The sequence below is a fragment of the Monodelphis domestica genome, chromosome 7, assembly GCF_027887165.1.
Source record: "Monodelphis domestica isolate mMonDom1 chromosome 7, mMonDom1.pri, whole genome shotgun sequence".
NCBI classification, from domain to species: Eukaryota; Metazoa; Chordata; class Mammalia; order Didelphimorphia; family Didelphidae; genus Monodelphis; species Monodelphis domestica.
Window position 1 is genome coordinate 274,827,504 of NC_077233.1, and position 13,989 is coordinate 274,841,492.

At 40.9% G+C, this 13,989-nt stretch overlaps 1 protein-coding gene across 1 annotated transcript; it reads right to left on the minus strand.

Moving 5' to 3' along the window:
* Nucleotides 1-3,794: 3,794 nt before the first annotated feature.
* Nucleotides 3,795-13,246, minus strand: LOC100012857 (procathepsin L-like). The gene is made up of 8 exons (XM_001367187.5): nucleotides 13,115-13,246; nucleotides 9,797-9,931; nucleotides 9,179-9,301; nucleotides 8,940-9,095; nucleotides 8,516-8,740; nucleotides 5,327-5,492; nucleotides 5,115-5,226; nucleotides 3,795-4,328 (listed from the first exon to the last, which is right to left on the minus strand). The coding sequence occupies exons 2-8, from the start codon at nucleotides 9,920-9,922 to the stop codon at nucleotides 4,229-4,231; spliced, it is 1,008 nt and encodes a 335-aa protein (XP_001367224.2). The 5' UTR covers nucleotides 9,923-9,931; nucleotides 13,115-13,246; the 3' UTR covers nucleotides 3,795-4,228.
* Between the last annotated feature and the right edge of the window lie 743 nt (nucleotides 13,247-13,989).

Consider the following 13,989-nt stretch of genomic DNA (forward strand, 5'->3'; position numbering starts at 1 on the left):
TAATTCTTCAAGATACATACTGGACCAATTTGGGTATTTAATTCTAAAATAATCTCTTATAACTTTACAGCAGTTTTGTACAAACTGCTGTCTAATCTGTCTCACATCCCTTTCATTGGAACATTGCAGTTCTATACATCTACCTCCCAGGTCAAAGAGTCCATCCATAAACTGGGAGGGAGATTTGTGGGTTTTTTGTTTTAAGTTTTTAGATTTTGTCCAGGTGCCTGGTCTGTCAGAACAAGGTTTCATTGCTGTTAATAATGCCTCTCTAGACTGGCATAATCTTGTGTAATCCTGTTCATTATTGGGGTTCCATTTTGGGTCATCATGTGACCAATCAATTGCTTTCCTTCCTTGGGCCCCATTAAAGAGAGAGATAATGTTATTTTTCACCCTCTCTGTAAAAAAAAGCTTCTAATAAGTTTTCAACATCCATGCTTCACTGGTTACATGTGCCAAAGATACTCTCTAGTTTTTGATGACTCCATTGGTTGATCTTCAAAAGACTGACTATTTTGTTTGAATCTTTCAATGTCCTGCGGGGAGGGGAGGTGAATGGTGAATAGTGCCTAAGGGAAACTACATCCTCATTCTAATAAGAATAATAAGGTGGGTACTAACTTCAGGAGGTATAGGGTTTCATCTGGATTATTTTGTATTTCTGTCAGTAGGTTTGATGTTTGGTTTTCAATGGGGTATGGAAGGGGAGGGGTGGTGTAGGTAAATTGAAAGGGAGGGTTTCTGGGCAGGGAGGGACAGAGGGATAAGAGATATGGGTGAGGGGAGGGATAAATTGGGCAGTAGGGGAGGGACTAGGGTAGAGGCTGGACTGGGGAGGGATAGGTTGGAGAGGTTGGAAGAGGCTGGGGCAGGGGCAGGGAGGCAGAGGGAGGGGTACAGGGAGGGAAGAGTTGGGCAGTGGGAGGAGGGACTTGGGTAGAGGTGGGGATGGAGGGAGAGATTGGTTGAGTAAGAGTAACAAGATTATGTAAAGTAGGGTAGGACAGACATTGAATCAGCTCCAATAATGAGGAAGTAGAGAGATTTTTTTCCTGAAGAATTTCTAAGTTTCTTCCATTGTTTTTCATAGAACCTTTTATTTCCCACAAAGTATTCAACATAGTTTCATTTTGAGCTCTGAGTATAAATAAACATTTTTCCTAATTTTTATTAAGGTATAATATGTAGAGTATCAACCCTATTTGGCAGGCTACATACATATATTGCAAAATGTTTTCTGAACATATGAGCCATTTTAAACTGAGATAGACAAAAATGTTTCTAACTTGGGTTATGGTAGTAAAATCCATGTTAAGCCGTATTAATTTACTTATTAGACTCACTGTAACTTTTTTTTTCTTTTTACCAGTAAATGGAGCTAATTGCTAGGGGTTAGGGTCAGAGGCACACCCTTAATCAACTAGCCTCAGGCTAAAAGGATTAACAAAGTGATTTTGAAAAACAAAAATTTGAATTTACCTTCTCAGTTGAAAATCATAGAAACAGAAAAAAAAAGTTGACTTGAGATAGTAAAGGAAATTTTAAGAAAAGTGAGGGAAATTTGAGGGTACTTGTCAATCCCTTTGTGCTTGTCACAAAATGTAAAGGTTAAATTTAATGTTTGGATGCAGCTAATTGACTAAAATATAGGGTAAACAACAAAGTATAGAAATATGAAAGAGGTTAGAGAAAATACCTATAGTAGTCCTTAGCCAGGAGGGCCAGAAGTGAGTAATCACATGGCCTCCTCCAAGATGGAAGCCAGTCTCTCAGGAAACTAGGAAGGGAGTCAGCCTTTTCACTCACCCAACCAAGTAGTCCAGAAGTCCGAGTCAAAGTTGAAGTCAGGATCCATACTCCAGTCTCCAAGGAGGATTCCTCGAAGACTACCTCTAGGAGATACTTTCCACAAGACTCAACTTCACCAGTTTCCTATCTCTGCCCCTCTTTACAGGGCCCAATCACAATTTTCAAAATTGGCACACCTCTGAGTTCTCAACTTTGGACTCACACTTTTCTGAGTGTGTGAACTCTTAAAAGGATTCAAAACTTTCTGGCTGTTTGAGTTAGACAAAAGGGTGGAGCTCTTCCAAGCATCTTGCTGGCTTCTTACCTCTAAAGGTGTTGACTCTCCTCCTAGGAGTAAGGGATTGGGGCAGGTTCTTTACTTTTGGGCTCAGTATGGGTGTATTTGCTTTTGTTGATTAATTCAAAGTAGACAAAGGTGAGTTAATACTAAGTAAGGGGACTTCAGTTATTGTTACTCCAGATTGTTAACTCCAACTAGGCAAAGAGAACAAAGGATTCCCTTTTGACAAGTGCAAACTCAAAATAGGCAAAGAGACCCAAGAATTTCCTTTCACACCTGGGTGTATTTAAATACCTCCTGAAAGGCCTCTACCTTCTGTGGTGCTCACTGATAAACTAGCATTTCTGAGCCATATTCTGTAAAGAACCTATTTGAAGGGCATCATGTCAGGCAGACTCAAATGAGAAGGCACCAGGGGCTAATGAAGTTGTTCTGAGGAGGAATGGGGGGAGGAGAGCAATGCAGATCTACATTTCTGTGTACCCCAACCCTAAGGTCCCACCTTAGCTATTGAGTTCTGGCTGGCTCAGAGATCTCAGATCTGATACATCTTCAATCATAAGAGGGCACAAAGAACAGAGCCATCTGAGCATATTTCAACAACTGGGATCAAGATTGTACTTTCAGACTGACAGTTCAAATCCTACCACAGATACTTATTAGTGAGGCATCTTAAGTCATGTGATTTATTTAACTTCTCTTGGCCTCAACTTTCCTCTGCAAAATGGGAATAATGATAGCACCTACCTCATAGGGACTGTAAGGATTAGTTTCTGACTTTTCTACCTTCCTCCTATGCAGGCCCTCCCACCCCTTATCAGCTTATTTTTGTGTTGCCTTCCCCAATTAGATTGTAAACTCCTTGAATGCAGGGACTGCCTTTTTTTCATACTTGCATCCTGTGGGTTTTAAAATGTGTCCTGGCCAGGAACTACATTCCCCAGCATGCCCCAGAGGTCACTCCCCAAATATTACCTGGCATGGGATTGGCCTTTAATTGGACCACTCCTGTGCTAGGAAGGGGCTACACTCCCCTACTTCCTGGCAAAGGATTGGCCTATATAAAACCAATCCTGCACTTAGTAGGGGTCATGGTTTTATGAATAAGGGTGGTGAATGGGGAGAAGTGAAAGTGTTGAGTTCATTTCAGCTGGGGAAACTGTTTTTTTTTTTTTAAATAAAGCTTTAGATCTGAGCAAGATAAGAGTTTCCCTTTAGCCCTTTCCACAATCCCCAGCACTTTCAACACAGTTCCTGGCACATGGTAGCAAATAAATGTTTGTTGATTGACCATATATGAAGAGATTTGAAAAAATTTAAAGTACTACATAAGTGAGTTTTTATTAGGATTAGATTAAACTGGATAATTAAAATTTGTTTCAATGCTAAAATAAAACTCATATCATTGTATTCAAAGACCTTACTGGTGATGGAAAAAGATGCAAAGATAATAATCATGTTTAACAGTAGTCCTTAGGCTATAGCAGCACTCCTTGTAATATTATGGCTAGGTTGTCCAGAGAAACCCATTAGAACTTAAGAAGATGGGATTGTCCTCGCTCCATGTAACTTTAGTAGGCCTATTCATATATTTCTAGCCCCATAATTAACAGGTAAGAAGCCTCTACATTAATAATTTATATATAATGTATAATAATAATTAAAAATGGCTCCTGAAAAGTGGACCTGCAACTTCCTGTGCATTGCTTTTCAAGGGACTGAAGTAATGCCAAAGCCAGTTAGAGTCATTGATCTGCCTTTAATGTTGTAATGAAGTTCAGCACAAAATATTGGATTCAATCCCCAAAAGTATTTGTGGTCACCGACTGATTCCCCATTCTAGGACAAAATACTCGAAACCCAAGTCTCTTCTCAATGAGTTCTCCCAAAGTGCATATAGAACGAATTGAGGTTTATTTAAAAAAGTAAAGCTTCATACATATAATTTTAAAATGAAAATTCATGTCTTTGAATTAATCAATATAAGTAGTGTGTATTTTTTGCAAATTTAAAAATGTCACAAGGAAATGAAATTATAACTTGGATCTTGGAATATATTCCAGTGTTTATTTCCAAATGATATGGGTCTTGGATGCTGTTTTCAAATCTTTCTGAAGCGATTCTCCTTTGAACAAATCACACTATAGGGTAGCTGGCGTCTGTTATTATTCCACAGTGGTTATCCTCATCCTTGGCCATTAAAACGTACCCGTTGTCGCCCCAATTCTCACCCCAGCTGCAGAAAAGATAAATTTGAATCATCAGAGAGAGGATCTTCCATCAGTAGATTTTTACCTTATGGACTAAAATCAAGTGTTCTGACACCTGATGTGACAAATAAGGAAGTGAGCTGGATTTCCAGACAGCAATGAAAATGCCTGCTAGTGGCATGAATGACAGCTGCTCACACTCTAGGAGCCCTTTTAAGATTTTCTAAGTCCTGACAATAACAGTATTAGAACAGTCCAACACCCTGATCATTACCAACTGGAAATATTTTGCCTTATCTAATTATCAGTGGTTAATGGAACCAATGGAGAACCATTGATGAAATCTAAGGGTATTATGGATGCTAAAAACAGATAAGGCAGCCCCTTCCATCCATAAACATCCATCCTTTCCATATTTCACAGAACTTTGTTGTTCAGTCATATGTGATTCTCTGTGATACAATACTAGAATTTTCTTGATAAAGACACTGGAATGGTTTGCCATTTCCTTCCTAGATGAGGAAGGGAGGCAAAATGGGGCTAAAGTGACTTGACTAGGGTCATATGACTAAGGAAGTTCCATGTCTGAGATTGGATTTGAACTCATGAGGATTGAGTCTTCCACATTTGAATCCTAGTCCTCTATCCCTATCCACTGGGCCACCTAGCTGCCAGGAATTTTAGAGAATGAAAAAGGGGACCACTATTTTTCCTCCTCCTCCCTCTTCCTTCAAAATTGAATAACCAAAAATCTGGCAAGAAGCAGATTAATGACATTTCAGGTAAAAAAGTATTTTTAGGAGTTGATTTACCTGTTCTTGACAATCCAGTATTTCCTTCCATTTTTTCCTTCTGAACCATAGCCCACAACCAGCACACCATGATTCAGTTGTGAACTGCTGCACTGAGGATCATAATAAACACCTAGGACATTTAAGTGAAATGTTAACTTGAGAAATACTAAGGATTGGCAGTAATGTGGTGAAGTGTATTGTTATAGAAATAACAAAGAACAAATGCTTACCGGACTGATAGAACTTGAAGGATGGATTTCCTGCATCAATAGCAACTGAGATGGGACCCACGTTTGCTACAGCCTTCATGAGTGCTCTTTCATCAGTAGATGGAATCTTTACAAATCCAGTTACATTAGCACCAGAGCACTCTGGCTGGTATTTGCATTCATTATCCTTTTAAAATGAAATAGAGAAATGGTATTTAAATTTTAAATTTAAATTTAGTAGCTTTTATTTAAGTGGTTTAAATTTAATGAACTTATAATTAATGATCACAAAATTAACAAATTGATGGGAAAAGTTCTCATTGTCAATGTATTAATAGCTCAAGAAAATTGCTAGAAAAGATGGCGGCATAGAGGCAGCAAAAGTTAAGACCTCTGAAAACTCTTCCTTACCAATCATAAACTAAATGCTTCTAGGGGACTGAATATGAAACCTAACAACAAGATAGAGGCAAGGACCCTCCTGCTAGATTCAATTCAAAAGTTATTTACCCAAAAAACTGGAATTCAAGAACACTCAGGTTTAAGGGGAAGGGAGAAGGAAGGTCCCAGCACTTCTCCCCCACCTAGAGCTCTAAGCCTCCAGTGGCAGTGGGAACCTCAGGGAGGGCAAAGGAGCTGGTCTGGAGGGAGTACCTTGCTGTCAGAGTTATTCCAGGCTCAGAGTGTCGAACACATTCCATTGGGAAGGAGCTGGAGAGGGAGTGCAGGGAAGGCAGTCAGGTCACAGTGGCAGAGACCCTCCATATTACTCCAGCCCTCTAGGAGGTTTTGGCCTCAGGGCACATCCAGCCCAACCCAGATAGACTTAATCCCATCAAAAGTCTTCATAGGTCAGGGAGCCTCAAGCTCCAACACCCCTCCCCCACAGACTGCTGGACATTAAACCAATCAAAGCCTCCAGAGGACAGGGAAGATTATGCTCCAACAACCCCGCCTCACAGACTGCACTGAGAGATCTCCTGATAAAGCTCCAAGAGGGGAGACTGACAGAAAACACCAAAACCAAGAAAAAAAATGAGAGGAGCAAGAGCACAGGCAACTGCAGGGAGTAACGAAGAGGTAAATATGAGCAAACAACAGAAAAAGAAAAAAGAAATTACAATAAACAGCTTCCATATAGGCAATGAACAAATAAGAAACAAAACAGAGAAGGAGGAGAGAACATCGAGCAATACAACAGAAAATTCAGTGAGTTGGATACAGGCTTTGGAAGAACTCAAAATATAATTCAAAACAAAATTAAGAAAGGCTGAAGACAATTGGGAAAAGAACTTAAAAACTAAGATAAGTCATCTGTAAACAGAAAATAGTGTCTTGAAAGCCAAAATCAACCAGCTTGAAAATGAGACAAAGGAGATAAAAGAGGAGGTAAAGAGGATGAAAGAGGAGGCAAAGGAGATGAGAGAAGAGGTAAAGAGATTGAAAGATGACCTCCAAAGTAAATCATACCAGAAGGGGAAGGATGACCAAAAAGCCAGGGTTGAAATCGAGTCTTTAAGAACCAGAATACAAAAACTAGAATTAAGTGACTTCATGAGCCAGCAGGACACTATAAAACAAAATCAAGGGAATGAAAAAATTAAGGAGAATATGAAGCATTTAGAAAATTATTCTAAGAGAGACAACTTAAGAATAATTGGTCTACCAGAAGGCCATGACAAAAGAAAAAGACTGGGCATCATACTACGGGAAATTATCCAAGAAAACTGCCCCAATATTCTAGAACAAGAGGGAAAAGTAGAGATTGAATGAATCCACAGATTACTTCCTGTACTTAATCCCCAACTGACAATACCCAGGAATGTTATAGCCAAATTCAAGAAATATCAGACCAAGGAAAGAATATTACATGCTGCCATGAAAAAGTTATTCAGATACCATGGAACCACAGTGAGGATAATACAGGATCTGGCTGCATCAAAATGAAGAATCAAAAGGCATGGAATATGATATTCCAGAAAGCAAGGGAACTAGGTCTGCAACCAAGAATCACCTAACCAGCAAAACTGAATATATTCTTACAGGGGAATATATGGTCATTCAACAAAAGAGAAGAATTCCAAGCATTTGGAAAGAAAAGACCAGACCTGAACAGAAAATTTGATGCCCTAGCACAGAACTCAAGAGAATTATCAAAAGACAATTTAAAAAAGAGGGAAAAAAGAAAAACAAAACAAAACAAAATAAAACTTTTTTTAAGAGACCCAATTAGTTAAAATGATATATATCCCTATAAGAAAAGATGTCATTGGTAACTCTTAAAAATTGTTATTATCACCTGGGCAGCTAGAAGAATTACACTTTGAGTGAATAGTAACAAACTGTATAGGATGAAATGACAAGACATAAATATGTATATAGATATATGTATGCATAAATACATATACGTGTGTGTATATATAATATATACATATATATACAACTAGAGCTAAAAAAAGAGGTTAATACTAAAAGAAATGGGAAAAGAAACAAAAGGGGGTAAATTTATATGTCACAAAGAAGCTCATGGAGGGAGGGGGGAGAGCAGCAATACACTGGAAGAGTAAAGAAGTTGAAGATAAGAAATACTCAACTCTTATGTGCACTGCAATTGACCCAAAGAGGGAAGAACAATCCAATCCTTTGGGACAGAGAATAGATTTGCGCCCTAAAAGGAAGTAGAAGGGTAACAAATGGACTAGTGTGTAAGGAAGCAGTAGAGGGGAGGTAGAGGGTGGGGGGGTAGTTTTTAAAAAACTGCAAAGAAAATAAGGGGGGGAATAAGAAGGCAGGGGGGTAGAAAGGGAAGTGAAATAAGGGTGGGAACTAGGTGGACTTATTAAAAAGCATTGGTGTAGAAGGAAATAGTGAAAGAAGAAAAGGCAGGACCAGGAGTAGAAATCAAAATGTTGGGAAATACACAGCTGGTAATCATAACTCTGAATGTGAATGGAATGAACTCACCCATAAAATGCAAGTGAATAGCAGAGTGGATTAGAATCCAAAACCATACCATATGCTGTCTACAAGAAACACACATGAGGAAAGTAGAACCGCATAGGTGAAAGTAAAAGGATGGAGACAAATCTATTAGGTACCAAAAGATAAAAAGAAGGCAGGAGTCACAATCATGATATCTGATAAAGCCCAAATAAAAATAAATCTAGTTAAAAGAGATATAGCCTAAATGAAAATGATGGGGTTGTTTACCTGGGCAACATAAGGATAGCACTCCTCTGTATCAATGCCGCCATTGTCCTGCACATATTGGAAGGCGTTGCCCATTAAACCACCATCACAGCCATTGTTGCCTTCAGGAATACTGCAGTCAACCAAGTTCTGTACACTAAGTGAAACAAGTTTGCCTGTTTTGCGGAACCACTGACCTTCAATGGCGCCAGCGGCGCTAAATGCCCAACAAGAATAACAACCACGCTGAAAGTCAAAATGAAGGTGAGTTAGTTTATGTGAAAATCTTTAAAAGCTTTTTAACACAGATCTGAACACTCTCAAAATAATGCAAGAGAACTCAATCACAGATCTTATCTGAAGCCCATTATTTAATCATTTCATCATAATCCTCACTGAATTTTATCTGAGCTACCTATGGACAGAACTTGAACAAGTTTAATACCTGTTCCTTAACAGGAGTTACATAGCCTTTCTCTCTCCAATCCACAGATTCAGGGAGCTGTGCAAGGAGAGATTCACGATACAGAGATCCTTTGGTCCTCTTCTGTGATCCATTGGACTTATAGCCATTCATCACTTGTTTAAATTCTTCAGTGCTCTAAAATGAAAGAAAGGTGTCTTATAGTAAGTGTATCAAGTACAAAAAATAATCGACCACTCAGAATTAGCAGATACACCCACCATGTCGCCAAACTTGTTCATTCTCAGCTGGAAACTATGTTTGCCAGCACTGTACTCCTGATTGTGCCTTTCAATCATTTTCAAATTCTTCTCCCATGTTGCTCTCCTCCAACTGTCTTCATTCTGAAAGAAAGTACAAGTTTGTTTTTTTTTTTAAACTCTCACTTACCTTCTGTCTTAGAATCAAGACTATATATTGGTTCCAAGGCAAAAGACCAGTAAGGGCAAGGGAATAGGGGTTAAGTGACTTGCCCAGGGTGATATACTTAGAAAGTATCTGAGGCCAGATGTGAACCCATCAATAAGCTTCTGTATCATGTATACAAGTCAAACTTTCTTCAGACCAAATCCACCATCAACAAGCAGGTTAGCACAGTTGGGATAGTGACCACATCTAAATATGGTCGCACATCCCACAAAATTCATTTCTGAGAAGGGGTTCCAAGCTGTGATATTATAAGACATTCCTACCCTAACCTTATATGTGGGAAAAGCAGCAATCTTGAGCATATTCAGCTCTTGTTGTGTGAATCATTGGCTTCTGGGAAAGGTCATTTATTAGCCCTCCCGGGACATGGATGCACACACAGCTGGGGTAAAAAGTAGATAAAAGATTACCGCTGCATAGGACTTCCCATGTTGTGCCTTCCATTGGTGCCACTGAGAATCTAAAGCCCTGTCAAATGGTGGAATGGCAGCCGCTAGTCCCAAGCACAGGGAAGCTAAACACAGGTAGAAATTCATCTTTCCAACCTTAAAGGAAAAACAACAAAGGAAGAACAGAAATAAAATGGGTACGATTAAAATCAAACCAAACCAAAAGTTCAGGCTCTTTGGTTAATTGGGAAACACACAATCCTCCCAGGGGAAGGACACCAAATATTCCTACAACATAAGAGTGTTAGTGTGCAGTGGGATGGAAGTGAGGGGAAACACAAGAGACATAATACTGATTTAGAGTTTTCAGGAATTTAGACATACAAAAAACATTAAAACCAAAGACAATGCATCACTTACTGCCAATATTAATAGTAGAGATAATGTTTTAAATCTTAAAATAATTTCAAGTAATTTTGAAAATTTTTCAATAACCCCTAAGCACTGAGTATTGATAATTATTTTTGTTAACTATTCAGAGAGAGGGTAAGGTTGGTTTACATCCCATTCACTGGACTGTCAATCTAGAGAGCTTGTCTCTAATACAATTATACTAATTATTACACTAATAAACTCGGACTGAGAACTTCTCTCATGTTTCTAACCTCCCGCAAACTAAGGGCTGTTTGATAAAACTACATCAAACAGAAGCCACTGGGAAAATGGGGAAAAGGTATGTGTGGGGTTGTAGCTAGAGGAATGTCCAATAAACATCTCCAATCTCTCCTCTTTTTATGCATGATGGGTCAAGTGAGTCCCCCGGATGCAGGTCTTGTGACATTATCTTGCTCCTTGAAGTCACCTTTTTCAAAATGTGATGACTATTGTATGAGAGGATACGGCTTAAAGAAATAGAGACTATGTAAGTGCACAGAAGCAAGGGTCAACCTTTCTCCTGAGGAGTCACACCCTAATGGTGATGCCCAACATGCAGGTGCAGATACCAGCATTTTATAGATTTCTGGCCCAAACCCCCACTCTCTCTGTTTGATACCCGTGATCTGGGACAGAACTTACAATCTAGGCCCCAAAGACTACCCAATCAGAAACCAAAGTTACATAGCATGAGCACCCCCCCCCCCCATCCACTACTGACAACATGAGTCCTATCATGAGTTCCACCAGGTGAGGGGAAAGTTATGAAGAGGTAGCTATGAATTCTGGAGGGACTCTTCTGACTTCTAAAGATCAGAGGAGAGGAGGAGGTAGGCAAGCCTAATAGTTTGCTTTCTCTGAGATAAGAGGTGTCTCAAGCTACTGGGACTATGGCAATAACAAAATGTCCTTGAGATGCTATTCTGAACTCCTAAACAGGTTTCCCTTCTCTAATGGAATCCCACACTGAAAGGAACAAATAAAGTCTTTTCTTGTCAAGGGCACCTTCATCCTTCCAGTCACCCCACATTCTCAGTTTTCCGCTCCCCTCACCCCTTAGAGCCAATCAGTTGCCAAAGCATCTCTCATTTGTCTTCACAACACTTTGTTACTTCACCACTGGACTATTGCAACCTCTTTTTTTTTTTTAATTGAAACCTTTGGTGAGGATTAGGTTTAGGGTTAGGGTTAGTATCAATTCTAAAATAGAAGAGTGTCAAGGGCAAGGCAATAAGGGTTAAATGACTAACTCAGGGTCACACAGCATCTGAGACCACATTTGAACATAGACTCTAGACTATGCCTGGAGTTCTAACCATTGTGCTACCTACCTGCTTCTTGAAAAAGCTTTCTTATTGGTCTCTCTTTTGCCTCAAGACTTCCCACACTCCATCCTATCCTCACATAGCAACCAAAATGATTTAAAAGCTCCCATATGACTATTTTGCTCTTCCTCCTTCCAGGAATATTTCAGTGGCTCTATTGCCACCAGGATTTTATTTCATTTTAATCTGACTCTTTATTTTTTTAAAAATCCTTTACTTGCCTTGAATCAATACTCTGTACTGGTTCCAAGGCAGGAGAGCAGTAAGGGGTAGGCAATGGGGGTTAAGTGACTTGCCCAGGGTCCTACAGCTAGGAAGTATATGAAGCCACATTTGAATCCAGGACCTCTAGGCTCTAAGCCTGGCTCTCAATCCACTGAGCCACCCAGCTGCTCCATTTGCTGAATGAAATTATTAGCACAGTAGTACATGCATAATTTAGGTCAGTAAATGTATGTATATATTGATAAAAAAAATTTGAGCACTCTTGTCCCATATATGTATATATTTTTGAGCACTCCTATAAAGGACAAGAGTGTTAACATTTTTTTTTCTGTAATGGGGATGTGTTCTAGCAAAAGTATGGAAGACGACTGCTTTACTAACGGCAAGGACTGTCATTTGCCTCTTTATATCCCCAGTGCCTAGCACAGTGCCTAGCACATAGTAGGTGCTAAACAAATGTTGATTGAATAAATGAAATTCTTCACTTCTAAGCCTAAAGCTAATCACCAAATGCACCTTTTTCTAGAACTCAAAACGACTCATTAAGCATGGCCAAGTGCCATAGAGTAATGTGCAGGAGAGAAAAGGCTAGATTTGGGGACAAGATGCCTGGTTTCCATCCTCACTTCTGCCATTTACTACCTTAGGTGCATATCACTTCACCTCAGGACAGTTTCCCAAGGCTCCCTTCTAGCTCGAATCTATGATCCCATAGAGGATAAAAGGTGCTGATGGAGGGAACGGGAGAGGAGATAGCCATCTCCAGACTCTTAGATCTATACAAAGACCCTGGAAGCCAAAAGCTGTCCCATTTACAGATACAGCCCGGGGTCCGAGAGCTTTGGTAATCATTGATAATGGAATTAAAACGAGGGCAAACATTCTTATAGCGCCTTTAAGGCTTGCGGAACGTTTTACAGCGTTTTACTCTTGCGTTTGGTAACAACCTTCCTGGAAAGTGTAGATGCTATTTATTTGTCCCGTTTCAGGGAGGACACCGTCCTAAACTTAATCCCCCATCCCCCACTCCAGACGAACCCACCACTGACACACGCCCTACAAACACATACACACACACACACACACACACACACACACACACAATCACCGCACACAGGTGAACTTTTGCGCTCCGAAGAGCCAAGCTGTGCCCCGCGAAGCTCAGTCAGCAGCAACAGCGGCGGCATTAACAACCACAAACTCTTCCTAAGTCCAGGCTCGGCTGTGCCCTTTTGCTCTCTCCCGAGCTGTGCCGGGGTGCCACCAAGGAGTCAACGGACTTCGCCTCTTTCAGAGCCCCCAAATCCTCCCCCTCTGCCCGGGAACCGGCAACCACGACTCGCCCAGTCCTTACCTGAGTGTCAGCAGCAACCTGGGAAAAGCGGGACCTCTAAGGAAACTTAAGAGTCCCGATGGCAGAACACTGGACCCGGGATCCCACTGCTCCTCCTTTATAGCAAAATCTCGGGCCGAGCCTGCGGGTCCCGCATCCCAGCATGGCCATTGCGTCAGTTGGAGGTTGCTGACTCTCTAGTGCGGGTCTCAACCTGCAGAGTTTTGCTTTTGCCTTAGGGGTAGAGACGCCACGGGGTGGGTGCGGGGGGCTAAGGAGGGACTGGACCATCCCCGAGGCTGGTTTCCTGTGTTTTGCTTGTGGAAAGGTGTGAGGGGTCAGGGTTGGGAAGTGAGAGGGAGGAGGAAGGAATAGTCCAGTCACCTGGCACTACTGAGATAAGTGACTTGGCCCAGGTGACCTGAAGAAGCCGCATTCAGGATTTCAGTTAATCCTTTAGAGCTGGTGTCCCCAAACTTTTTACACAGGGTCCAGTTCACTGTCCCTCAGACCCGTGGACTGAAGGAGTATAACATGCTAACCCTACCCTTTGCCCTAGCCCTAGCCCTAACCCTAACCCTAACTCGGAAGCACATGATACACAATGTGGAATCCCCTCCCCATCATGTCTTCCATTGTGCAGCTACATAATCCTTTGCACAGTGCCTCATTCTAAGGCACCAGGCAAAGGATTATGTCACTGGAAGTGGTAGTGTACCTGAGTGAAGCAGTGCTTTGCAGAGTGCTCCTCTCACTGACTACTAATGAAAGAGGTGCCCCTTCCAGAAGTGGGGGGGGGGACCGAATACATGGCCTCCGGGTGCTCCCTGTGGCCTGTGGACCTCAGTTTGGGGACCCCTGCCTTAGAGAATCCCAGAGCTGGAAGGCATCTTCCA

Bases quoted from the DNA above. Each gene is read 5' to 3' on its own strand.
- LOC100012857 (XM_001367187.5), bottom strand. From the start codon at position 9,922: ATGAATTTCTACCTGTGTTTAGCTTCCCTGTGCTTGGGACTAGCGGCT. The intron at 9,302-9,796 runs GTAATCTTTTAT...ACTTTCTTTCAG, and splicing joins ATGGGAAGTCCTATGCAGCG to AATGAAGACAGTTGGAGGAG. The intron at 9,096-9,178 runs GTGGGTGTATCT...CTTTCATTTTAG, and splicing joins TGAACAAGTTTGGCGACATG to AGCACTGAAGAATTTAAACA.